General features: G+C 38.0%; 1 protein-coding gene across 50 annotated transcripts in view; it reads right to left on the reverse strand.

The window, feature by feature from the left end:
- Positions 1-26,483, reverse strand: part of RBFOX2 (RNA binding fox-1 homolog 2) — a 265,853-nt gene that overhangs the window by 26,735 nt on the left and 212,635 nt on the right. For 29 of the 50 annotated variants that reach the window (XR_011534750.1, XR_011534751.1, XR_011534748.1 and 26 more), the window contains 3 exons: positions 13,397-13,543; positions 10,611-10,664; positions 1,473-1,565 (listed from right to left, as the gene is read on the reverse strand). Coding sequence is in view for 45 of the 50 variants with exons in the window: in XM_070600250.1 (XP_070456351.1) it covers positions 1,473-1,565; positions 10,611-10,664; positions 13,397-13,543 (294 nt within the window). In the remaining 5 variants the exon portion in view is untranslated. The remainder of the gene's footprint in view (positions 1-1,472; positions 1,566-10,610; positions 10,665-13,396; positions 13,544-26,483) is intronic. The other 21 variants (XR_011534749.1, XM_070600255.1, XM_070600249.1 and 18 more) reach the window with 3 other exon arrangements.

Genomic DNA, 26,483 nt, shown 5'->3' on the forward strand with positions numbered 1-26,483 from the left:
CAGGAGCTCACAGAAGCGGCGAGAGCAGGGCGCACCCAAGCACTTAAAGGGAGATGGCCAGAACCAACCAACCACCAGTCAGCAAGGGACCAACAGCAGCAGGGAACAGAGAGAAGGGGTGGCGAAGGCAGAGGAAGAGAACTGGGCAAAGAGAACAAAAAGGCAGGGCAAAGCAAAGAGGACAGCAGGAAGGGTGTCACGGGCAGGAAGGAGAGCTGTCAAGGGCAAAGAAAGAACAGTCACAGCTACAAACAGTTTGGGAAAGAGGAAAGGAGGAAAGGCAGTAGGGGCAGGAAGTGCATTAATAAAACCAGCCAAACTGGAGTTCAGTAACTCTGAGTAAGATGTGCAAGGGGGAAAATCACCATGACGTCAGTAATCAAACAGCTCAGACTGCTACAAAACAATGTGTACATCCAAAGTCCAGGCGGCATTACTCAACAGCATTGAAAATAAAAGGGGGAAGGAAGAGGGAGAGGAACGACAAGTCAAATCACATTTTGTAGTGTTAATGTGAGATGGCAGATGGACTTTTTCTTTCTTATTTGTTTTGTAATTACATTTTAAAAAGCTTCTTCTCTAGTGCTTTTGTTTCACTTACCGCCAACGGGCACCATCGCCAGCATTGTGTATAGTTACCATGGAAAGAGTGAGTCAAGTGAAGGGCCCTAAATGCTAAACCATTGGAAAGGGAGGGGGGAAAAAAAGCAAAATATGCAGACATCTTACTCAAAATGGTGGCTTGTATATTTCATACTTTTAAAAACCAGGAAAGGGGAAAGGGGCCAGTTAACCTTCACTGCGTTATAAAAAAGGGCTGGTGAACACCAGATGGCTGACTCAATCAAAATAATAGTACGTTTGCCAGGCAGCCATCAAACCCTCTGTTCGAGGATTTTCTCCATTAACTGTTGAAATTCTTGATATTAAATATATTTAAAGATCATATGAGTTTTGGATTCTTTCCTCCCTCCCCAGAATCTTCTTTTTTTTGCTTATCACATGCACATGGAGGCGAACTGGCCTCTCAAGAGAGCGGGTATTGGCTGGCCCCTTGATTCATTACAGGACACAATGTTATAAATTGGAGAGTTTTTAGACATCTTTTTAGTTAGTTTTATTTTGGTCTGATCACAGGAATTCAGAGTCTCGCAAACTGAAGCAAAGGAAAAAAATCAAGAGAGCAGAAGGATGAACATTTTGGAGGAAAAAGTAAATGAAAAACAAATACACATACACACAAGTAAATCAAAATTATAAGCCCCAAACAACCAAAACATACGAGAGAGGAGGATAGGAGTGCTACTTTTATACATTTTAGTGCAAGAAGGTGAAGGACACAACGGTACAAACACATACACGTGTGCACACACATGAACAAGACAGGGTTCCAAATGTGAAATAAGTGAGGCAATACACAAAAAAGAGAAATAAAAATATAAACCAGAAATTGAATTATTGAAGACATGCACCTCGATTTTACGGCCCTCTACCACGGTGCCGTGTAATTTCTCCCTGGCCCTGTCTGCATCAGCACTATTCTCGAAAGTTACGAACCCGAATCCCTGCATGCAGCGGGAGAAGGGGAGAACATGCACATCGTTACATCGAAATACTGATCTCTTGGTAAACAGAGAAAAATATCACAGTGTGAAACCGACATCAGCAACAACTCAGCAATACTCTCCCAAAGGCACATTTTTGGTCCATGCATATTTTGTAAAGGGAAATTAAACCCAATAAAAGAATAAAGAACTGTAGTAGGAGTAGTAGTAATAATAATAATAATAATAATAATAATAATGTAATTAATAACAATAATAAAACATAAAGCATGTGAGGCCAGACCAAAATTAAGGTACAGAGTTACTCGGGTCAAACTATTCAACCAGGAATCTGAACACTTTTTTTACATCCTACCTTTCTCTCTCAGTTCACGCTGTTAATATACACATCCCTTTATACAATACTAAGAAATACTTAATTAAATCTATTATTCTCCAGCAACTTCTACATGAAACCTGATACTTAGGTGCGATCATTGTACAACGAGACTTTTTGGGAGGTCTAATCAGTTTGGCTCCACTCTGCCTGCTGCTTCTATCTCCATCAACTCCTTGGGGAACAGGATACTCTGAGACACAGTCTCGATGCGTAATTCTGTAGGTACTGGGGCTGGAAGAGGAGAGCACTCATGTTCGTCTAAGCAAACGAAAACATCAGTAAGCAGTGGTGAGTCAATTACGACTTTTTCCAATGCCAATTTTAAATGACCAGACTGGCACTTAACAGTAAAAATATGTTCAGCTGAATTTCAGAAAACTGCTTTTCAAAATTTGCCTAAATTATACATTTGTTGAAGCCTACATCTGCTTCTTAATGTATTAATAATTTTCCATATGGAGAGAAAAGGAACAGTCAAAGGCAACGGGGATGAGCTCTGCGTTAGTGACATCAGTTGCATACTATTCAACAGGAGAAGAATACAATAAAACAGCAATACAGCTGCTACTATGAGTTAGGACTAATTTATTTGTGCATTGTAGATGCTGCAAAAAAACGACAGAGCTTTAATTCATTAAGTAGACAAACCAGGAGACCAGGGAGTAACGCACTTTACCTTTTATTCACATTATATCTGAAAAGACTGTCCGGGTCATATTCATACTACCAATTTCAACACCAGCAGGATTTACTATACACTTATATGACTATTTCATAAAGCATTATATCAGTTTCATTCTACGTGCTTTGTTCTTATCTTTCCACTCTGCAACTACAAAATTTTCTCAAGCTACTTAAATCTTAGTGGTAAATTCTTAGATTTTCTGGGAAAGTCCTCATTTCTCAATGGCTTCACTGTCTCTCTAGCCTTCTTTGACTACTCCATTGTAGGATAACCTGGAACCCTTTATTTTTACTGAAGCTCCGCTTTGCTGCTTAATGCCATGAGTAGTCCTACATATACGAACCGTGCTCTTAACTGAGATGGTAAACAGTGTGCATTGCTCACTAAGATTTTATAAACGCAGCTCCATTGTTTTTGAAGGACCTGATTACTCAGCATTCTAAGTGATTATATGGTTGGGTGGTGCCCCATGGAGGATTCCAACGGATTGTCTCTACCTTCAGTTTGGATATCACCACAAATACTCTAGATGCTATGCTGACAGTGCAATGCTAAGGTGACAGAAACTTAAATATATGTTGCTTGGAAATGGAATACTATGGGTAACTTTAGTTAATAGTTTCCTTAAAAATGTAAATGTGTTGAAAACATCAATGGGAACACATTCTTGGGAACAAATTTTGATATAGACATGTTATAGCCACTTTGACAATTCAAAGTATACAAGGGTAAATTACTAATTAATTACACCATTTGTCACTTTCACTAGCATCTGCTGAAGAGAGGAAGTCAGTTTCTCCAACCCTGGAGAATCCATTGGGGAAAGTTAAACCTCTTAAGAAAAGTCACAGACAGTGTTGAGTTTTTGTGTCACATTTTAGAAGTATTATAAGCTGTATTCCAACTGATTCTCACAGGCTCATACATTTTATGCCTTGGGTTAAATTAATAAATTATAAATTAGTAATTGGATAACATTCTATATGGAGACTAATACTTAGATTTTTAATTTTAGCATTATGACTATCAATATCTACACACCCACATACATACATACTTGTTTAAATACAATCATGAGGTAGAAAGGATAAATTTGTTAACATCATTTTGAAGGTAAAGAAACTGAGTCAAACTGAGGTTAAGTACCCAAGTATCAACAAGGCCCAAAGCATCAACAAAGTCTTCTTCCTTCCATGTAGCTTCTTCCTACAGCTAACAGTGAGAAAGTCAGAAATTAAGCTTTGAAATCTAAGTTCAGCATTCTGTTTACTAAACTACATTAGTCCTAAAATCCTTCTAATTTTCCTTTTCAAACCGAATTGCTAAATGTGTTCTATGACTTTCCTTTCTGGAATGTATTGATAGAACATCTGTGACACAATAATTGCATCCAGAAGAACACAGGCCGGTATCATAAGTGTTGACATTTTATAGTCAGCAAGAGACCAAGTCTAACATTAAGGTCTGCTTGTGCAAGGTTTTCTCAATAATGACTTTAATATTCTGGAACAAAATTTCACTTTCAAATGCTTTACAATTGTTTTATAAAGAAAAGTGCTGGGGCCGGCCCCGCGGCTGAGTGGTTAAGTTTGTGCACTCTGCTTCGGCGGCCCGGGCTTTCACTGGTTTGGATCCCGGGCGCAGACATGGCACCTGTCATCAGGCCACGTTGAGGCAGTGTCCCACATAGCACAACCAAAAGGACCTACAACTAGAATATACAACTATGTACTGGGGGGCTTTGGGGTAAAGAAGAAAAAGAAAAAGAAGGAAAAAAAAAAAGATGACTGGCAACAGATGTTAGCTCAGGTGCCAATCTTAAAAAAAAAAAAAGCTTATACTCCAAAGGAAATGCTAATCAAGATACCAAAGATATAAAAATAAAGCAATCTTTACAAGCATCTTTACCTAGGGCAGGAGGAAGAAGGCCTTGTTGATACTTTGAGACTTCCTGATGTGAAACATAGAGGTAAGAGGATTTCTTTCTTTCCTTTGAAGATAAACAGACCTTGTGGGCAGGCAGAATAACGGCCCCCAAAGTTGTCCACGTCCTCATCCCTGGAGCCTGTGAATATGTCACCTTACGTGGCAAAACGGATCTTGCAGATGTGATTAAATCAACGATCTTGAGACAGGGAGATTATCCTGGATTATCCAGGTGAGCCCAATGTAATCACAACGTGCTTATACGTGAAAGAGGGAAACAGGGGTGTCAGAACCAGAGCACAGCAGCCTGAGAAAGACCGGACTGGCCACTGTTGGCTTTGAAGATGAAAGGGGGCTATAGGTCAAGGCAAGTGAGCTGCTTCCAGAGGCTGGAAAAGGCGACAAAATGGATTATGCTTTAGAGCCACCTGAAGGAATGCAGCCCTCCAACACTTTGACGGTAGCCTAGTGAGACCCATTTTGGACTTCTGACATCCAAAACTGTAAGATAATAATGTGTGTGGTATTAAGCCACCAAATTTGAAGGTGATTTGTTCATAAACAAGAGGAAATTAATATATACCTCTCAGAATTAGTCTGTGACTAGGAAGGTGAGAAGTGTAACCAGCATTTTTAGAGTATTCTTCTTAAATCCTACTCTCTTCTGTTGAAACTTTAAACAGGTGATTTTCCATCAGCTCAACTTCACGAGTGCTTATCTACCACATTTACAATTTGGTTCCAAGAATATTGACTCAAAGCTTGAAAAAAAATTTTTATGTACTGTTTCTTCAATAAAATTTAGCGTTTTTGAAAATGTGCCAGGAATTGAGCTAAGGATATTCACAGATTATGCAGGTTTATAAAGTTACTAAGAAGAAAATATGTCTACACGAAATTATGTTTTAATGTTCCTTCATTCTTACAAATCTAATTCACATTAAGTTTAGTCATTTGGATCTCTTGCTTTGAAAAATAAATTAATAAAATTATGTCTAAACCTAACACATTTTCCTTAGAAGAGCTTCAAAATGACCATACAATGTATCAAACAGGGAAACAGCTACAAAGTCAAACTGAGATTTAATCTCAAACTCGCAACAAGAGTAAATATTTCAAGTATGTAAGAAGATAAAAAACTGATAAACAAAAGGTAAACTTTTATTTTTAATTAAAAAAAATGATACTGACATGTTTGCCTACAAGCAGTGCCTGAGAGAAAAATAACAGGAGCCATACGAATGATTTAAACTTTTCTACTAGCCACAGTAAAAAAGTAAAACCAGGTGAAATTAATTTCAATAATCTATTTTACTTAACCCAATACTCACAACATATTATCATTTCAACATGGCGTCAATACAAAAACATTATTAGTGAGATGTCTAACCTTCCTTTTTTGTGCTAAGTCTCCGAACTCAGCGTGCATTTCAAACGTAAAGCACATCTCACTTGAGACTCGCCACATTTCAAGCGCCCACATGGCCGCTGTACTGACAGCGTAGCTCTGTGTGCTTTACGCGCTCCTCTAAGTTTCTCAGCTTCCCAGGTCCTTCTATGCTAATTCAAAGACACCAGTGTTAGAGTAGTGATTTACCAGCTATCTCAGCTGCTGTCTTTTGGAAATCGAGGAATGCTGTGTTCATCAGGTGAACACAATTGTGGTGAAAACGTCTACTGCATGTGACAAAAATTTTATCACCTGCCTTGACATCCATTTATCATCAAGGGCATATGGGAGCCGAATAACTGTCACCTTTTTAGTCTGGCCTCAGACTGCAATAAATAACAAGCAATAGGATAAGCATTGTAAAAATATTTTTTAATTTGTATAATCTTTGAATTTTTCCATCTCAGAAGAATGAGAAAGAAAATTTACCATGTAACTTTTAAGGGAGAAATCAAAAGCAGACGGTTCTCCTGGGTATGGCCAGAACACAGAAATTAAAAAATAAATAAAAGAAAAATAAAACTAAAACCCATAAAATGGTAACAAAAGAAAATAAACTAAGCCCTTTGGAAATACATGCACTGTTAATTCCATTTTAAGTATAATGAAAAAACATTTCACCTCAGCATTACCTATCAAATTTTACTGAAATCAGAGGCCTACTTAGTGCAATTTCAAAGACAGTCTTTTGACCATATTTGAAAGACATAAATAATTTCCCTTTGTGTGAACTCAAAAGCCAGGGAAACAGGCCAGAAATGACATTACTTGTGTCTGAGGAACGGGGATAGAGGTTTTATCTTCCCTAACTCCAGCCCAAACTTAAGCCTGACCTGAACCCAGATCCTCATCATTCCAGAAATCCACCGGAGAGAAGTGCTGGAACACTGACTGAAACCCTGCTGGACATCTCACTACTGTGCGGTCTCTGTTCTGCAGCCCTTTAACGGACTTAATAACCGGCACCCTCTGAAGAGGCGAGGAGCTTCTATACCCTCCGTGTCTCTAATTCAAGCCCCTTCAAGAGACAACTATAGCAAAAGTGTGTTGAGAAAACTTGCTGGAAGATATAAATGTCAGAATCTGTGCATTTCTGTATTTCATAAGGTTGATAATTATGACAAACAAATCGCTATGGACTGGGTGACAGTGAGCAGGATGGTGGAAAGTCTGAATTTCAATAATGGAATACACTTTGGAAAAGCAACAAGTCCTCAGTCACTAAAAGTGTGAAGGCCAGGTTGAGAGCACTGGGGGCTGAAGTAGGTGGCCAGTATCTAGACTTCTGTTTAAGAGTCTATGTGAGAAAAAAGACTGGAAGGAAATACATGAGAATATTAGTGAATATTCTCTTTAATGAACTATGTACACTCTTTTTTTCTTTCTACTTCTCATTAAACATGTTTTCCTTTAATAATGGTTTTTAAAAGGGTGCTTTATAAAAGTTGCCACTCAAAATATCTGTAAGGAGAGTGACAATATAACTTATTGTTCAAATTGGACACTTTGAGGAAGGAAGGAGACATTATTAATAATTATGCTAAGACAATAGGTATACACTGGGAACATCGTGGATAAACCAGAACATACGGCCACTCTACCTAAATATTATCTTCCTACTGTTTGTATTAATACTTTGTCATGACTGGTAAAATCTGGAGAATCAATAAAGCTATACATATCCGTATAATAATTTTCTAGATTCTATTTGAATACATTAGTTAATTTTTTGGCAGGGGTGCCATTTTTCATCACGCATCCTAAGTGAACATTTTCAAAAGGATAGTCTAATTTTGTTTCAGTTAATCACAGAAAATTAGATACAGCTGGCTATGTTTTTACAAAGGAGTAGGGGAGTAAAAGAAGATTTTAAAATATGTTTGCATGCATGTAAATGATATTCATTCTGTAATCTAGGTAAACCAAATCCAGAGTATAAAAATCAAAGAAGAAAAAAATGAAAGAGGTCAACAACAAAAAACCAGTTACTTCTGGGAGCACTGAAATTCTACTCTTCAGGCAAGCTGAAAAGGTAGAATATTGTCAGGCAGAGAGCCTAACAGTGTTCACTTATGTTGTTACGTGGCTATCTCTGAAAACCCTGGACTGAAAGTCTCATTATAAAAAATAAGACCAGGTAAAGAGTTGCTTTTTGTTTTGGAGTCATTTGGTTAAATACCTTATTACATGTAAGAATTATTTTGTGACCAGTTTTTCCATTACTGCTTCAAAAAACAATTCAATAAAGCTGATTTCTGTACAGAAAACCATTCTGTTAAAAGACTGAGCAACTCTTAACTAAACAATAGGACCACATAAGTCTCCTTTTCTCTGGTTTCTCTCAAGATGTTTTAATTTTATAGTCAACCCTAAGCATATAAGAAATGAGAAACTAAACTTAATTTACAAAAAGACAAGTCCTCAATTTATCTTAGGCAGATCCCAGAAGCAGCATCTAGGTTTTAGACTCCAAAATAAATCTCTATCCACGAGCCTTAGAACAGTCGCGGGGGGACCATTCGCGGGGGGACCATTCCAGCACAGAATCTTAGGGAACAGTTAAGAAGGGCAAAAGATGAAGGCAGATTCTCTATCAGTCCTTGGCAATCCCCAATTCTGTGCTTTGTTTTAAAAACATTGACCAATTAGTTCATAGTCTGTCTACCCTTTAGCAGCGCAAAGAAAAAGGGGGCAGTGAGGACACAGCATCCAGCTGAGAGAAGCAGCATATGCTTCTAGATTCTCCAAAGAGAAAAGGAAGCTTGTGTCATTTTAAAATGAAAATTACAGGGGAGAAGCAATTGAATTGGGTAAATTTAAAAAGTTTTAGTAGTAGGCAAATCCTTGAAGTCAATGAAAGAAGCCTTACGAAAGATCAATTTCCTTTGCTTCACAAGAATTCAATCAAATTATTTTCTTGGTAAGGAGCAAGTCCTCAATGCCTGATGGAATTATATTGGGCTTCCAGTTAGAGTCTAGATAAGAATATTTTAAGTGCATAGACTTAAAACCAAAAATATTTAAACTACTACTTTAGATAAACAGTCAATAATCTTCACATATTTGTTTTACATTCATGTGCTTCTCTAAACCATTGTTATTTTCCACCTTGTATGCAAAAAGGTAACAAAAAATAAACGCAAACTATAAAAAAAGGAATAGAAATCCATGTGAGGAAATTACAAGCACAAACAGCTTTACTGGTTACAGTTTGAACAGATTTCACTTTAAAAATACTTACCAAGTTCAGTGCTGGAGAAAGCTCTGTATAGGCATATTAATCTTTTTTGTTTTAACCGAACACTGGAAGCTTAGAGTACAATTACCTCTTTAATAATTAACAAATAATGATTACAGTCAGAATTAAACACTGTTAGTGTTGATGCGTTGTATAAAGGAAGGGGCTAATAATCAGAGCATTAGAACAGTACACACATTCCTGTCAGTACAGACAGGGCAGGACGCATACATAACTCTGGAGATATATGCTCTTCCTTCCCATCGTATGGTCAATTTGGAGCAGGGAATTGAAGAGAGGTAAATAGTAACTCATTTATTTGCTTTATTTAGCTTTTCTCAAATTACATTCTTAGAGATTTAATCATAGCCGAGGGCTATTTCCAAAGTTCAATAGAGACGACCAAATGAAAATTAATTCAAAAATTGGTCTAACCTAAAAATGCAAGTGGAACTGAACACGGCAAGGTAAATATTTACAAGCTGGGCCCCAGCTGATTGTGTCTGTGGGGAGTATTTCATTTGCTGAGGAGAAAGAAAACTTTCAAACAAAACTTCCCGAAATTCAACTCAAGTATTTTTTCACAACACCATTTGAACACTTAACCATTCCCTCATTTCCTAAAAACACTGCAGCTTATTTTAGTGCATACATATTCTAAATCATATAGATTGGGAATTTAAACTAGTAAATTACTAGGGGAAAATAAGTCTTAATTAAAATTTTCAGTCCTTACACAGAACACATTCAGAAGTGAACACATCTATCAAATAGTACGCTGTTACTACTTTCATTCTTATGCAAAAACCATCTCACTGTACGTGTAATTGAAGTGACTTGACATCCTGAAGCCTGCCTCTCCAGGGGTAACTTGAAGGAGGACATCGGCTCACAGGGAAGTCCTGAGTCGCCACTCCCTGTATTTAAGCCTTGTCAAAACTTCATCGAAAGAGAGCAAGTCAACTGAACGCCTGAAACATTACATTTGTTCTAAGTATGTCATTCTGAAGTTCGATTTTTAAAAGCTGAATTGTTCTGACAGAATTCAGAACAGAATTCCACTTTTTCCAGTGTTCTCTCTCTTCCTTTAAAATAAGCAGCTTAGGCCAACTCTAAGTCTGATGACGGCCGGCATCTCCCACTTCCTATCTTCCTCCCCGCCACACTCTCCCTTCAAACTTTCCAATTCAAGCGTCAGGATAAAGTGTGGCCCTGTGCTAGCTTATTTTTAGAGATAATTTAATCCAAGCGAGATAGTTGGGATATTTTCCACAGGCTTGAAAAACAGCTTAATTTCTCTGATTACTGACTATTTAAAATAAAACAAAAAAGAAACCAAGCACACTTAATACTGAAATGGAGCTTACCTTAGAGCCGCGTTCATTAAAGATTATTTCTACATCTAGGATTTTGCCAAACTGCTGCAGAGACAAAAATAAAAAGTTATTTATGGTCAGCTTTTCACGCACACACTTTACTTTCTTCTGAAAAAGGAATAGGCTTTTTTTTTTTCCTTTAAACTATTTATTTAACCTCTATGTTTCTACTTGTCCATAGGTCCCAATATCAGTTTCTGATTTTTCCTTGTCACTGAGCCAATAATCTCCCCTTTTTCACTTCACGCACTCATGCACCATCCACCTCTATCTAGTAGAAGCTGTTTGCAGAAGATATTCAGTGCTACCCTATTACATGCTTCTTCACACGGACAGGAACTGTGGATTTTCCTAACTACATCTCTGATTGTTAAAATGTCTTAGTTTTAATAAGTAAATCCTAAGTAGAAAGATATACTATTGAAGGCTGTCTTTCTTTCCCTTTCTTTTTTTTATTTATACAAGTAAATCATGTTCACTCTAAAAATTAGAAAACATAGATAAACAAAAGGGAAAAGAGAAAACGAAGATCATCTGCAGCCTCACCGTCTGGAACATTTGGGACACAGCCCTCCTGGCTCTTCCTAACAGACATCGCTAACAAGAGACATCTGACACACTACACACACTGCTTTTTAAAAGTTTTTTTTAACTTAATATACTACAGACAACTTTCCAAGTCAATAAACATATATCTGTGTTATCATTTCTATAGGCTACGTGCTATTTTCCATCATACTAAACATTCATAGACATTATGGATGATTCCATTTATTTGCCATTTTAATATTTCTGCAATGAACATCATCGAAAATATTTTAAATACTAACTTTGTTTTGTAATTAAATATTTTAACATTTGGACAATCAAACAAAGCTAAAAACTCAAAGCCTAAATAACTCTATTCTTAGGTAGCTCAACAGAGGGCTAGGGAGGGGCAAACATAAAACGCAGTAACTATGTGGAGGAGAGCCATATGTAAGGAGACAAAACCACCTGTCTTCCTTAACAGGTGATGAACTGAGTTGACAGGGACATGCAGTAAACCTCCAGATAACTCCTTGGCTCACTTCCCTCTGAGTACTGGACGGATATACCCAATTATCTGCTTCACTTGGATTTCAAACCAGACTTTGGGAAATGGAAAAAACTAAACAGTGAAAAGAGCAAAAGGGAAATCATGCTTTCTCATTGGGTTGAATCATTACTATCTTTATAAAAAAAATGTATTAAGAACCTACATTTTCTAGAGTAAGACTTTTGTATTTAATAGAAAGTTAGAAAAATCAAGGAAAGAAAATGTCTCATTTTAGGTAGGAGGGCATTTAATTTTATTTCTATGCCTATCCAAAAAACTAAGATTTGTATGGTGTCTATTTTAGAGTTTGTTGGGTTTTTTTTTTTTTTTACATTTTCTAATGTATCCTTAAAACATCCTTCTAGAGTAAAGACTGCCTTCCTTTAATGGTTAAGGAAAATGAGGCTGAAAAAGAAGTTACCTGTCAAGATTACAGAGCTAATAAAAAAAATGGAGCATGAAATCCCCTATTCTTTACCATTGTCCTTCTGAGTAACAGGCACTAACGACGAAGAAGAGCAACTACGTATTCCTTGCAAGGAAATTTTTTTTTTGCACTTTTTGCCTTATGGGAAGGGCATAATACATTTCAAGAAATCACTGACAACTGGCCGAGGCAGGTCTTCCATAGACACTATTTTTCTGACTCAAGAGAAAATGCACTTCTGACAGATGAGAATGGACTCCATTTTCACAGATATCTAGTGATTAAGATTCCATGTTCCCTCTGGTAATTCAGGAGGGAACCTAATAGCTCACAGTGCCGGGAGGGGTCTGCTTAAACGTAACCTAAATTCTTTATGCTGCCCTTTATATTTTCCATGGCTCTCTTTTCTGTAGAGATGAAGAACAGTTGGCTACCATTTTCTGTGTAAAAACTCTTCAAGTACTTCAAAAACATCATTAAATCTCAACCCTGGCCTTGCCTTCAGTGTAAAAGACACATCCAGGTAGTCAGCCCTAAGCTCCAGGGTCTTATCGCCATGAAGTGGCCATAACCAAGACTTAAGGAAGTGCATCTGCTCTCCTGACAAAGTACTAGGCAGCTGTACTAATAAAATTTTTAAAAAACTAATCATCTCTTAATCCTAGTTCAAGTTAAGAGTTTGGCCAAATTAAAACCGGCAACAACACATAAGCCCAGAAAAAAAATTAAGATTCTCAGTAGTCATTCACTTCCCAGTAACCTAAATCTTTGCTATTACATGTTGCTTTCATGATAGAGATTTCAGGAGGAAGTAAACAGCTGGAAGAACACGACAGAGAGAGCAAACTAACCTCCTAGCCTGATTTCAGATATTACTCTTGACACTGCTGAGTTATGAGCAAAGAAGTAAAGACAAAATCCAGGTCCTATCTGCTCTCACAGGTATTATTTCCTTTAATTCATAACACTCAGAAAGGCAGGGACTGCTATGTTATCCTGATTTTAGCTCTGGAAGTCTCACGTCCCAAGAAACCGCGAGTCCCAGGCAAACCCAGCTGCACAGTGACCTTCTGTATGTGAGGACTTCAAGGCTAAGGTCTAAAACAGACCAGGCGGTAGGAAAAGTTCCTAAAGACTGCGGAAAACAGTGCTTTACCTCAGGACCTTTCCTAGTGTATTGGCCGTTCTATCCTAAAATACTAATGACTAATACATCGGTGGATTAAATTATATTTTAATTATAAAACCCACAAAAGGACTTCAGAGACTTACCCCAAACATCTGCCGGAGGTCCGGGTCCCGGAAGCGGAAAGGAATATTAGAGACATGGAGTCGTTTGGGTGTAGATTTACTCTCTGAATTTTCACTACTTTGTGTCTGTGATTGCTGGCCGTCTGTCTGTGCTCCCCCTTCTGTCTGCTAAGTAAAGAAATAAACATTGAATGAAAAGTAAATACAATTACTTCACAAGAGTTATGTAAAATAGTCCTCCCATGCCAACTGTTCTCAGTGTCTTCAAGCAAACATTACAGTTGTCCTTTCAAAGAGAAAAAAACCCAAAGATGTTATTTATCTATGTACAAAATGCTGTAGTTTACAAACAAAATTTAGGTCTTTTGAACATTAACAGCACATCAGCAAATTAGGAGATAAAGATTAGGAGAAACACTAAGTGACCTGCCCACGGTCACACAGAGATGCATTAGGATAACTGAAGATTTAAAAACAGGACCATTATTAAGTCTTACGGAGCTTTCTGTTTTGGGGATCTTTCCATTTCGAAAATGAAGAGTCTGTTGTACTTAGTTGTGGAGGTCAATGCATTTTTTGTCTATTATTTCAGGAAATAAGGGAATATTTTCATATTTCATTCTAATAGTTGTAGAGTTGATGACTACTGGGTTACCAAAGCATTACCTTATTATTTATGAAGAGGAGACACCTAGTGACAACGGGCACTTGGCTTAAAAACTGATGCAGCGCCTCTCTCTGAAACCCACCTGCACTCTCCTCCCTGATTAGACCCCCCCTGCTAACTTCAGCACAGGGCAATGAACCTGCGTAGCCAAGAGCAATGCTGCATGTAGAAAACCCGTGGGCAAAGGCTTGACAGGCCCCTGACTAATCCACTACATGCACATAAATGCTAGATTTGTATACATCCATAGCTCAGGAGGAAACGTGAGGGTGGGTGTGCATTTTTAATCATGAATCTCTTTTGCAACATCCTAGGCACGCGTTCGCCTCATTTTTTTTTCAATAAATCCTCAAAAAAGTTGCTGTGTTGAGAAATACTTTCGATAAACATCTAACGGGTGTGATACATTCTAGGCATTCAAAACCATTTATTTTGAAGTATTGACGTGGCAATTTAAGAATCTTATGTTGTAGTGTCCCCTGTGAAGTGTGCGCCAAACCAGATGGCTCGCCGAGCTGATTAAACCAAGATACTCTTCAAACAGGAGTGGAACTTGCTGTTCCTATTATCTCAACTGAGTTAGAACCGGGTCCCTAACAGATTCTTCTGGGTCACACAGAATGGATCCTTCCCTTTGACCCAATGTTCAGCTAAAAGAAACCTAATCACAGATACTTCTGGCTCAGCGATGTTAGCAACTGTCTTGAAATGAAGTTTGAGATGTTAAAATATAAAGGATAATCAGGAATAAACTCTGCATGAATACCAGCTTTCCAAGTGTCAATGTAAATGATGGCAGCTTTTATCTCATTCCATTCAGGCCTTGCAGATGGCTTAAATGCGCAATGATTCATATGATGTAAAAATAGCAGAAAAAGGAAGAGCCATGAAGCAGTGTCCTGCGAAAGTGTCAGGTTTTCAATCATCAATCTGGGCACGATGCAGACTAAACAAAACAAATTCCACTCAAAGATGAAACTCACTAAGTTACTAAAACAGTATCACGGACACCAAAGCAAAAAGCAATACGCATGAGCATCAATTACAGCTAATGCTCATTCAGGCACCTTCAAACTTGCCCCTCACATCTCACGGCTGGATCGCACAAAACTCCTTCTTCCAGCAAACTTTCAAACCACTAGATCTGAGCTGCAGGGTGATAGTATATCACTCTGAAGAAAGTTAAAAACACTGATTCTAGCTCCAAACCACTGTTTTATATTTAACTTACGTATGTAGTCCAGGCAATCTGTAACACCGTACGTGAGGTGGCAGGATAAACGAAAACTAATGACTACTTCAAAGTATGTTGCCTGAGGTGCTCATTTGTTGCTCTTGAGAGTTTTTTACAGCCCTGAAGACACAGGTTAAGAAGAAGTTTGGAAGCCAGATTGGTTAATTTTCCAGCCTTGGAGTGAACACCTACATTTTTTAAAAGCATGAAATCTTTAATTCTAGGGAGACTTGGCAAGTGGAAAAAGTGAACTATCATTTCTAAAATTCTCAAGCCTTCTGATTTAACGTAAATTTTACAATTGAAGTTTAACATACAAATGTACTAATCATATGCATACAGTTTGAATGAATTTCCACGAAGAAAATACATCCATGTAACCATTACATCCATGTAATCAGATCAGATCAAGCAGCAGAACTTCAGGTGCAGCTTCAGGCCCACTCCAGTCACCTGTCGCCACCCTGACTCCTAACGCCATAGATTAGTTTTGTCATTTTTGAACTTAAAAAAAAAAAAAAAAGGAATCATACAGATGTATTCTTCTGTGTCTAGCTTCTTTTACACATTGTGTTTGTGTAACACACACACTGTGTTCTAACTCATCATTCTTCCATTTTATAAACATACAGAATTTACTTGAGCCGCTTCCAGGTTTTGGCTATTAAGAATAACGTTCCTATGAATATTCTTGTTATGTGTCTTCTAGTGCACACAAGCAGGCATTTCTTTTGGGTGTACATACATCTAGGAGTGGATCTGCTGGGTTAGGGCTGTGTGTAAGTTCAGCCTTACCGATAACGTACGTTTTCCAAAGTGGCTGCACTAACTTCTACTGCCACCGACTGTGTATGAGAGGCCTTAATATTGTCCTTTTCATTTTAACTAGAGGTAGTGGCATCATATTGTGGCTTTAATTGGCTGTCCTCTCTTCAAGACTAAGATCCTTTCTTCTTCCCACTTACACAATTTTATTGAAAAATGGGAATTCTCTGTAAAATAGCAACTATTTCTTGACTGCATACTATATGACAGACCTCTATTTGAGCCTTTTAATAATCTTTAGTATTTAAACAGTGTTTTGTATTTGCCAGACAGCGGCCTAAGTATTTTATATATTTTAATTAATGTAATTCTTTCAACAATGCTAACAGTAGGTACAATTTATTTTTAAACTGAGAACATAGTAGGCACTACTTTTTACCCCACTTTTCAGATGAGGAGTCTGAGGAATAGAAAGATTGCCTAAGCCATGGAACGGGGATTCAAACACAGGCAGTCTGGCTGCAGGGTAAATGTCCTTAACCACCATATTGTATTGTACTTTACATGGATTATTTTCTTTAATCCTCATAATAATCTTGAGGCTGGTATTACTATTATCCCCAATTGACAGAGGCAGAAACTAAGGCATAGAGAGGTCAAGTTAGTTGCCCAAGGTCACATAGTAAGTGGCAGGGTGGGAATTCAAAACCAGGCAGCCCAATGACATGTGCTAAACTGCCTCCTTTCCAGCAGCGAGCCCACGCTCTCCTCTCTGCTTCTCAACAGGAGTGAGAACACGCATCGATCCCGGTCTCTCACTTTTTCAGGACCCTCACCTGAAGGAGCAAGACTCTCCTGCAATGGAGGGAGGCATGGGGGTAAGGGACAAGGCCGGGGACAGTTCTACAGGAGGTGACATGCATTCTACAGCCTGAGGGAAGAGGGGCAGGTCAGGTCACAAAGGGAGAAAAAGGAGAGGAAAGAAAATCAGCAAAAGCACATTGACATCTGCGAAGGCAAAAAGCCAGAGAACCGCTAAGCTGGCACTGCAAGGGGCTGGAGAGCGGATCTCTGTACGTAGTGCACACAGGAACTGGGAAACCCACGTGGGATGCAGTTAAATGAGATCCCATTTCCCATTTGACAGTCGCAGTTTTAAGTTTACCTCAATACAGACTGCTCATTGTTGAAACAGACAAATCAGAGAGAAAAGTAAATAAAAGTTTTTAGGCTACATCTTTGTGAAAGGTGGACAGTTAAACTGTTCTGAGAAAAACCTCGGTCAGTATAGCACTGGCTTGCTTTATTTTCTATTGTAAGCTGCTGAGCAACTTTATTCACTGTGTAAAAAACCTCCCCAGGTTCTGTTGTTCCCTTCTGTGGCCATTTTCCGACCTAATTTACTTACTGGGCAGGGGATGAAACGGAGGAGGCTGGAGACTGTGCCCTGAGAGAGTAGAGCGCGGACGGGCAGCAGCACTGCTCGATGCAGCCGTGGACTGAAGCTGCACATCCACACTTTAAACAACTCGGCTTCCCTGTCACCACTGCAGAGGGCTCAGGGCCTTGTACACTGAAGAGCAAATGGATTTTTGTCTCAAAACCTCATTCTAGAAATGAAGACTAAAAATGTTTTGATGAACTCAAACTTTTAAAATTCTTATAACTGGGAAGTGGGTTAATTTTTCTGACTCCCCTACGAAACAACGGAAATATTTTAACTATTTATACATTGTGAACAAATGGTCCACTATGTTCTGAAAGAGAATTCTGGGTAGTACAAGATGAAGTATTACTTTCCAAGTCTTTATCCTAAGACAATATATAACCTGAGACACTAAGGAATCTCTTGATTAACTCAGAAATAATATTTTGACTTATGGATTATCCATTTTCTTCAATATTTATTTCTCCTTTTGTTTTCTGGGATGTCTTCATTTCTTATTTTCACCTCTGTGAGGCTGAAGGGGAAAAAGAGGAAGAGGAAATTCAATTTAGCACAGTAAATTTCTTGAGAATCTGATTTATGTCTGAAAACATCTACTAAACCAACCCATTTTAATGATAGTTTGGGTATAGAAATGTAGGTTGAAAAAACCTTCCTTTAGAATTTTGAAGGCAACTCTCAACTGGTCTAGCTTCCACTGTTGCTGCTGAGAAACCCTAAGGCATTATGATTCCTGTCTCCTTATATGTGACTTTTCCCCCATTCTCTCTGGTTTGTAGACTATCCAAATACATCTAGTGCTGTAAAATTTCATAGTCATATGCCTTAATTGGTTTATTTTATTTTGATTTATTTTGCTGGGACTTGTGCGGCCTCTCCTAAGTTGGAAATTAATGTCCTTCAGTCCTGGGACATCTTCCTGAATTATTTCGCTGATGATTCCTACTCTCTATATTTTGTCCTTCTCTCTTTCTAGAGCTTGTATTACTAGATATTAAATCCTTTGGATTTGTCCTCTAATTTTCTTATCTCTTTCTTGTATTTCCCGTCTCTCTGCCCTTTGGCTCTATTTTCTGGGATATAGGTTCTTAATCCCTTATCTGAAAACTCTGGGGCCAAATGGACATCAGAATTCAGAATTTTACGATTTTAGAAAGGCATGGTGCATAACCCATAAAGTAACACCTTCGGTGAGACTTGAGGCAGTGATATTTCTTTAGCAAAGTATGTGCATATTCACATAAATGGCATAAAGACTACATATAGGTTGTGAGTTTTGCTGTAAACTTGGAAAACATCATTTGGTTTTCAGAACTTTTTGGATTTTAGAATTGTGGACAAGAGACTGCAGACTTCTGTTTCTTCAATCCCATCTTCCAGCCCTCCCATAAAGTTTGTCCATCTTGTTGCGAGGTGTTTAATTTCAGGGGCTTTTCTTCTTCTCTGAACCCCTCACTCCCCACCCCCTTTAATCTAGCATTTCATTCTTGTTTAGTGGACGTAACATATTCTCTTATCTCTCTGAGGATACAATTATTGCCTTGGTAGTTTTTTGGGGGAAAGGATTCTTTTTCTACCCAATGTCTTTTCTTGTTTTTGTTCCCTACCTTTCACGCTGTAAGTTTTCCTCAGGTATCTAGTAGTCCTTGGTTGTCTGCTCATAATTAAGAACTGAGAGGAGAGGGGAGCTGAAAACTGACCAGAAGTTCTGAGTGGGTGGGGTGGAGGGGCCTGATGACTTTGTGACTCTTCTCGGTTCAGTGAGGTAAGCAATCTGTTGGGGACTCCCCTCACTTGTGCATCTTTCAGTCCTTCCTCTTGAGTTAGGTTCTCCAGAGAATAGTTGTCCAATCTCCTAACTGGAGGCATCATTTTCTGAAACTTTGGTGGCACAAATGGAATTATTTCTCAGCTTTCCCCCACTACTGGCTGAGGGGTAAGCTTATTTGGGTAGGCTAAGTCAGTTACTAATTCGCCATCCACCGTCTAGTTTCCAAAATTATTAATTCTCCTGTTCTTGGTTTGTATTCCTAAAAACGCACAGACACAAGAAACATTTACTGGATTTTTGGAGGAGGCAAAATTAGATGGGTGTATTCAAAAGTTACCTGGAACTAATAGTAAGTGTTTAATAAAATCTTATAATGCTGTATGCACATATTTTAATGAAGGCAGAAAAATAGGGCAATATGACCTTTGTTTATTTTGAGCTGACACGTATGATATTTCGGGAGATACTGCTTTCAAAATACCCTTCGTATCTCAAGAGAAGAGCCAGCATTACAGCCTTCTCCAATGCAAACATGAAAGGCTGTGGGAGAACAAGCAGAGACCTGGGAAATGAGACACAGTTATCAGTCAACGGCAAGTCGTTAAATACAAAGTTTTTTCCTTTCTTTGTTCTTTAGAGCCTGGAACTACTTCAGATATAAGCTGAGGATAATTAAAATATCTTGGGATAAGGAGGCATGACAACTAACTGCAACATGGGATCCTGAATTGGATTCAGAAAAGAAAAACGGACATTAGTGGAAAAACTGGTAAAATTTGGATAAGGTCTATATTTTACCTAATAGTATTATACCAACATTTCTTATTGCCTAGTACCATGTCTACGTAAGATGTTCACATTAGGGGAAGTTAAGTGAAAGGTATACAGAAACTTTCTGTCCTACTGTCACAACTCTGAGTCTGAAATTATTTCAAAATAAAAAATTTTTTAAAAAGGAAAAAGTATTTTTGGATGTAAGATTCTAAACCCTATAGAACATTAAAACACAAAGAACGTTTAGTTGGTTTAATGACTATATACAGGCACAATTGTAGATAACTGTTTATGTCTGTATTTAATATATGGGTTGGACCACTTATAAAAGTCAGAAATGGGCTCAAAAGTCCATTCCTTTCAAATTACTGGCATGGTGAAGGAACAAACTCTATTTAATCTAATATTACTATTATCTATTCCCAAATTAGAAAGTTTAATTTGTAAATTTCTTTTATTTACAAAAGCTCAGTCAAGTGAAGCTTCATCTCCTACAGCATTTTCCCTCAAGATCTCATCGTTTTAAGAACAAAAATATAAATGATTCCTAGTTGGATTCAATTTTTTTTGGATGGGGCTGGTCTTCAGTCAAGGTTTAAGGGAATCCTCATCATTGAATGAATTAGACATTTTCACAATGTTACAAAGTCAGTCACATATAGCACAAAGGAAATGGTCCTGAAAACTGCGAAATTCAAGACTGAACTTATCGAAAGGGTAGTAGATATTTCTATTAATAGCTAAAAGTAGAGCTGCCACATGAATTGCCACACAATTCATATACATTTGAAATTAGGCAGTTATGAACAAAGTTTTCATTTGGGAAGATTCACATTGGTTCTGTTAAAGGAACCAGACTGGGCTCAAGATGGAGTTGCTCATGTTAAGCCCCAAGTTAGCAAACCGAAACTTAACTGTCTATGCTCAGCTCTTCCAAAGAAAGGCCTAGGTCATCCAATCAGCACTGCCTGCTCAGCACAAGGCACCTGACCCGACTCCAAGACTTCCCTCTGCTCCATATAAGGAAGCTAACCCTGCTCGACCCAACCAGCAAATGCCCAGTATAATTTCCTTCTTCCTACTCCCTTCTACCTATAAAATCTCTTGCCTGTACAGCTCTTCAGAGCTCCTTTCTATATGCTGGACTGGATGGTACCCCATTCATGAATCACTGAATAAAGCCAGTAAGATCTTTGTAATTTATTCAGTTGAGTTTTGCTCTTTAACAGTTTAAAATTTGCATGAAAGTGAAATGTCATTAATTTTTCTATATCACACTATTCCAAATATGAATCATTCAAATTCGTATAAAATAACACTGCAATGTATTTTATACCCAAGAAAATCTAATGGAAAGATTATTGCCCAAAATAGCTTTAAATGCATCTAAAGGACGTGTGTGTGTACATGCTTCAAAAATCATAGAGCAGTGCATACCAAAGGGTGGAATGCCAGTTCTGCAGAAGGTTAACCGGTATTTTGTAGAAAACGGGTTTCATAGTCAAATAAATTTGCAAAATACAGGCATATCTTGGAGATACTGTGGGTTCAGTTCCAGACCACTACAATAATGCAAATATCGCAATAAAGCAAGTCACACAAATTTTTTGGTTTCCCAGGGCATATAAAAGTTATGTTTACACCATATTGCAGTCTAAGTGTACAATAGCATTACATATAAAAAACAATGTACATACCTTAACTAAAAAAACTTTATTGCTACAAAATGCTATCACCTGAGCCTTCAGTGAGTTGTAATGCTTTTGCTGGTGGAGGGTCTTTCCTTGATGTTGATGGCTGCTGACTGATCAGGCCAGTGGCTGCTGAAAGCTGGAGCGGCTGTGGCAATTTCTTAAAACAAGACAGTGAAATTTGCCTCATCAATCAACTCTCCATTTCACGAACGATTTCTCTGTAGCATGCGACACTGTTTGGCGGCATTTTTACCCAGCGTAGCACTTCTTTCCAAGTTGGAGCCAATCCTCTCAAACCCTGCTGCTGCTTTATCAACTAAGTTTACGTAACATTCTAAATCCTTTGTTGTCACTTCAAGAATCTTCACAGCATCTTCACCAAGAAACCACTCAAGAAACCACTTTCTGGGGCTGGCCCTGTGGCCGGGTGGTTAAGTTCACATACTCCACTCTGGCAGCCCAGGGTTTTGCAGGTTCGGATCCTGGGCGCGGACATGGCACCACTCATCAGGCCATGCTGAGGCAGCGTCCTACATGCCACAACCAGAGGAACTCACAACTAGAATATACAACTACGTACTGGGAAACTTTTGGGAGGAGGAGAAGAAGAAGAAGAAGACAAAAGATTGACAACAGTTGTCAGCTCAGGTCCCAATCTTTAAAAAAAAAAAAGAAAGAAACCACTTTCTTTGCTCATCCCTAAGCAGCAACTCCTCATCTGTTAAAGTTTGATCATGAGATTGTAGCAATTCAGTCACATCTTCAGGCTCCACTTCTAATTCTACTTCTCTTGCTGTTTCCACCACATCTGCTGTTACTTCCTCCACTCAAGTCGTGAATCCCTCAAAGTCATCCATGAAGGCTGGAATCAACTTCTTCTCAACTCTTGTTAACGTTGATACTTTGTCTCTTCCCACGAATCAGGAATGTTCTTAATAGAATGTTCTTAATGGCGAATCCTTTCCAGAAGGTTTTCAATTTACTTTGCCCAGATCCACCAGAAGAATCACTATCTATGGCAGCTGTGGCCCTACGAAATGTATTTCTTAAATAATAAGACTTAAACATCACAATTAAACCTTGATCCATGCACTGCAGAATGGACGTTGTGTTAGCAGGCATGAAAACAACATTAATCTCAATGTACATCTCCATCAGAGCTCTTGGGTGATTAGGTGCATTATCAATGAGCAGTAATATTTTGAAAGGAATCTTTATTCCTGAGTAGGTCTCAATAGTGGGCTTAAAATATTCAGTAAACCATATTGTAAACAGATGTGCTGTTATCCAAGCTTTGTTGTTCATTTATAGAGCACAGCAGAGTAGATTCAGCATAATTCTTAAGGGCCCTAAGCTTTTTGGAATTGTAAATGAGCACTGGCTTCAACTTAAAGTCACCAGCTGCATTAGCCCCTAACAAGAGAGTCAGCCTGTCCTTGGAAGCCAGGCATTGACTTCTCCTCTCTAGTTATGAAAGTCCTAGATGGCTGCTTCTTCCAACAGAAGGTAGTTTTGTCTACACTGAAAATCCGTTGTTTAGTGTACCCACCTCCATTAACTCTAGGTCTTCTGGAGAACTTCTGCAGCTTCCACATGAGCACTGGCTGCTTCCCCTCACACTTCTATGTCATGGAGACGGCTTCTTTCCTTGAACCTCATGAACCAACCTCTGCTAGCTGCAAATTTTTCTTCTGCCACTTCCTCCCCTCTCTCAGCCTTCACAGAACTGAAGAGAGTTAGGGCCTTGCTCTGGATTAGGCTTTGGCATAAGGGAATGTTGTGGCTGGTTTGATCTTCTATCTAGACCACTGAAACTTTCTCTGTATCAGCAATAAAGCTGTTTCGCTTTCTTATCATTCATGGGCTCACTGGGGTAGCATTTTTAATTTCCCTCAAGAACTTCTCCTTTGCATTCACAACTTGGCTAACTGGTGCAAGAGGGCTAGTTTTCCACCCGTCTCAGCTTTCGACATGCCTCCCTCACTAATCTTACTTACTTCCAGCTTTTAACTTAAAGTGAGATGTGTGACTCTTCCTTTTGCTTGACCGCTTATGAGGTCATCGTAGGGTTATTAATTAGCCTAATTTCAATACTGTTGTATCTTAGGAATAGGTAGGCCCAAGGAGAGGGAGAGAGATGAGGCAATGGCTGGTTGGCAGAGCAGTCAGAACATACCTTTCTCGATTAAGTTTACTGTCTTAGATGGGCGTGGTTCATGGCATCTCAAAACAATTACAATAGTAACGTCAAAGATCATTAACCACAGATCATCCTAATAAATATAATACTAATGAAAAAATTTGAAATATTGTGAGAATTATCAAAATGTGACACAGAGACATGAAGTGAGCAAATGCTGTTGGAAAAACGGTGTTGACAGACTTTCTTGATGCAGGGTTGCCACAAACCTTCAATTTGTAGAAAAATGCAGTATCTGTGAAATGCAATAAAGTAAAGCATAATAAAACGAGGCATGCTTGTACTGGACTAAACAAAGTTAACAGGTTTCTTGTGAATTCTGAAGAGGGAGAACTCACTTTTCTCCCAAAATATATATTACATGTATCATTCAGTCAGTCTAGTTTTTCATTTTTGCAGAGCAGGCTATAAAATTCACTTTGAAAAACACTGCTTTAATCAGAATGGCTCCTAGGGCACCACCTCCTAAGGGTGTGAGGGAAGAAAATGGCAAGAGAAAAAGAGATACAATCGAATGGCTTGTTAATTTGTATCATTTTATAAGTCAAGAGCTGCCTATGACACTTTCTTTGAAATGAAATAACTATATATTAATAATACCATAGTTAATATTCATTGAAAATTTACTATGTGCCAGGCATTATACTAAGCATTTGCTATTCATTTTCTCATTTAATCCTAAAAACAACCCTATTAGTTAGGCACTACTATGACCATCTTTATAGGTGAGGAAGATGAGATTTAGTTAAAATCCTCTCCTAGTTACATATTTAGCAAATGGAAGGAGCTGGGAGCTAAACCTAACTCAATCTGATAGCCAGGGCTCAAGCTCCCTAACTACAATACTATAAAATAAAAAGGGTTTTAAAAACAGCTTTTTAAAAAAAATTCAGTTTTACCTGATAATATTTTAGAAAGTTGGTTGGAATACTTTTTATTATATCATTTTACAGTGCCCCCCCCCCAAATTAGGAACTACAATCCATATTGATACATCAACTAGATTTGTTAGCAATTCAGCATTTTTATAAATGTTTATAATGGAGTACATGATGGGTTAACACCTGGTGGAATTAGATTGTATGAATTCCTTCTGAAAGAGTAAAAATGTCCAACATGATAGACTATTTTTCTAAAACGTGAAATCTTGGCCCAGATGTTTTATTTACTGAAAATCAGGGTATTTCACAGTGCTAAAATAACACACTAAGAACTTGTGATTTATTGAATATTAAATTATTTTATCTAATGCCACCACCAAACACAATTTTTTAGGCTTAGAAAATTGAATTTCTATCTATATAGAGCAATTCCCTATTTGAGGAAAATTACTTGTAGATTTAGTTATTTTAAAGAAAAATGCTTAAGTATTTCTTCTGTGTATTTGAATATTGCTACAACAAATCAAATTCTGAGAATCTAGTCCTTTTTGGGCATTTAAATGTAAGCTAACATTTTTTCAATAAACTAGTAATTCAATTTTCTTCAGAAGATATCTAGTTCCATTTTCTCAGTGGGTCAAAGTGCTATAAAAAGCAATTACAAAAGGCATCATTTGTATGTAATATCATCATATACTGATTATCAATATCATACTGTGAAACAAAAACCAGTATCACTGTTAAACAAAAACCATAGCCAAGTCACTTATTTTTTTAGATCAGGAGTAAGAATTACGTAAAAATTATATGTAACAGTGAAACACACAGAGAAGACTGTCTCAATTTTTAAAAACTTTATACTTAATTGAATGATTCTTTAATATTTTAATGTACATTTTAAAATGAAAGAAATCTGTTAATATGTCTAGTGGGAGTTCTTAAAGTTGAAGAGTAAGTGGAAGCTAAGAAGGTAAGACCATCTCCACGGGTGCCTTCTATTTTTTATAATCTACACGGGGAAGCAGGGAAATAGCGCTTGACTTAAAGCAGACGTCCTGAGGCCCAGCTCTGTCACCCGCGAGTGTAACCTTTTTCAAGTCACTGGAAACTGCCAGCCTCTGCTGTGAAAGGAAGGTCTAACGTGATTTCTAAAATTCATTTTAATTTTAAAATTCAGAGATTCTAATCAGAGTTTACCGACTCCAAAAGATAGTACAAAATATTTATGGAAAATATACAACTTGTAGACAGGTTAAGACAACCCATGCCCCCAAGTAACCATTAGTGCTGCTTCATCCTGGCCCTGACACGGGAGAGCAGTAAGGGGCAGCAGAGCGCAGGATTACTGTTCCTAGTAACTCTGTCCTGGTTTCTTTTGGGGTGTGAGGGTAAGAAAATAAATAAATGAAGGCATGTAAAGGAGAAAAAGCAATAATCATTAAGTTAACAATATTTACGACATGCTGAAAGGGTATCTTGAGTCTTACACGAACCAAAGGGCAATTTTCTCTATTCAAAAATATCCATGTCTGGCTCTGAGTGTGGCTTTTCTGTAGCAACCTGCATTTTCAAAGTAGGCTATAGTCTCCCTATGGATCCAGCTTTGAAACTGACAAGCAGCTCACAGGCATCAAAACTGTGGAGTTGAAGGAGACAAGAAATTATTTTTCAGGAT

This window comes from Equus przewalskii, chromosome 29 (assembly GCF_037783145.1).
Source record: "Equus przewalskii isolate Varuska chromosome 29, EquPr2, whole genome shotgun sequence".
NCBI lineage: Eukaryota > Metazoa > Chordata > Mammalia > Perissodactyla > Equidae > Equus > Equus przewalskii.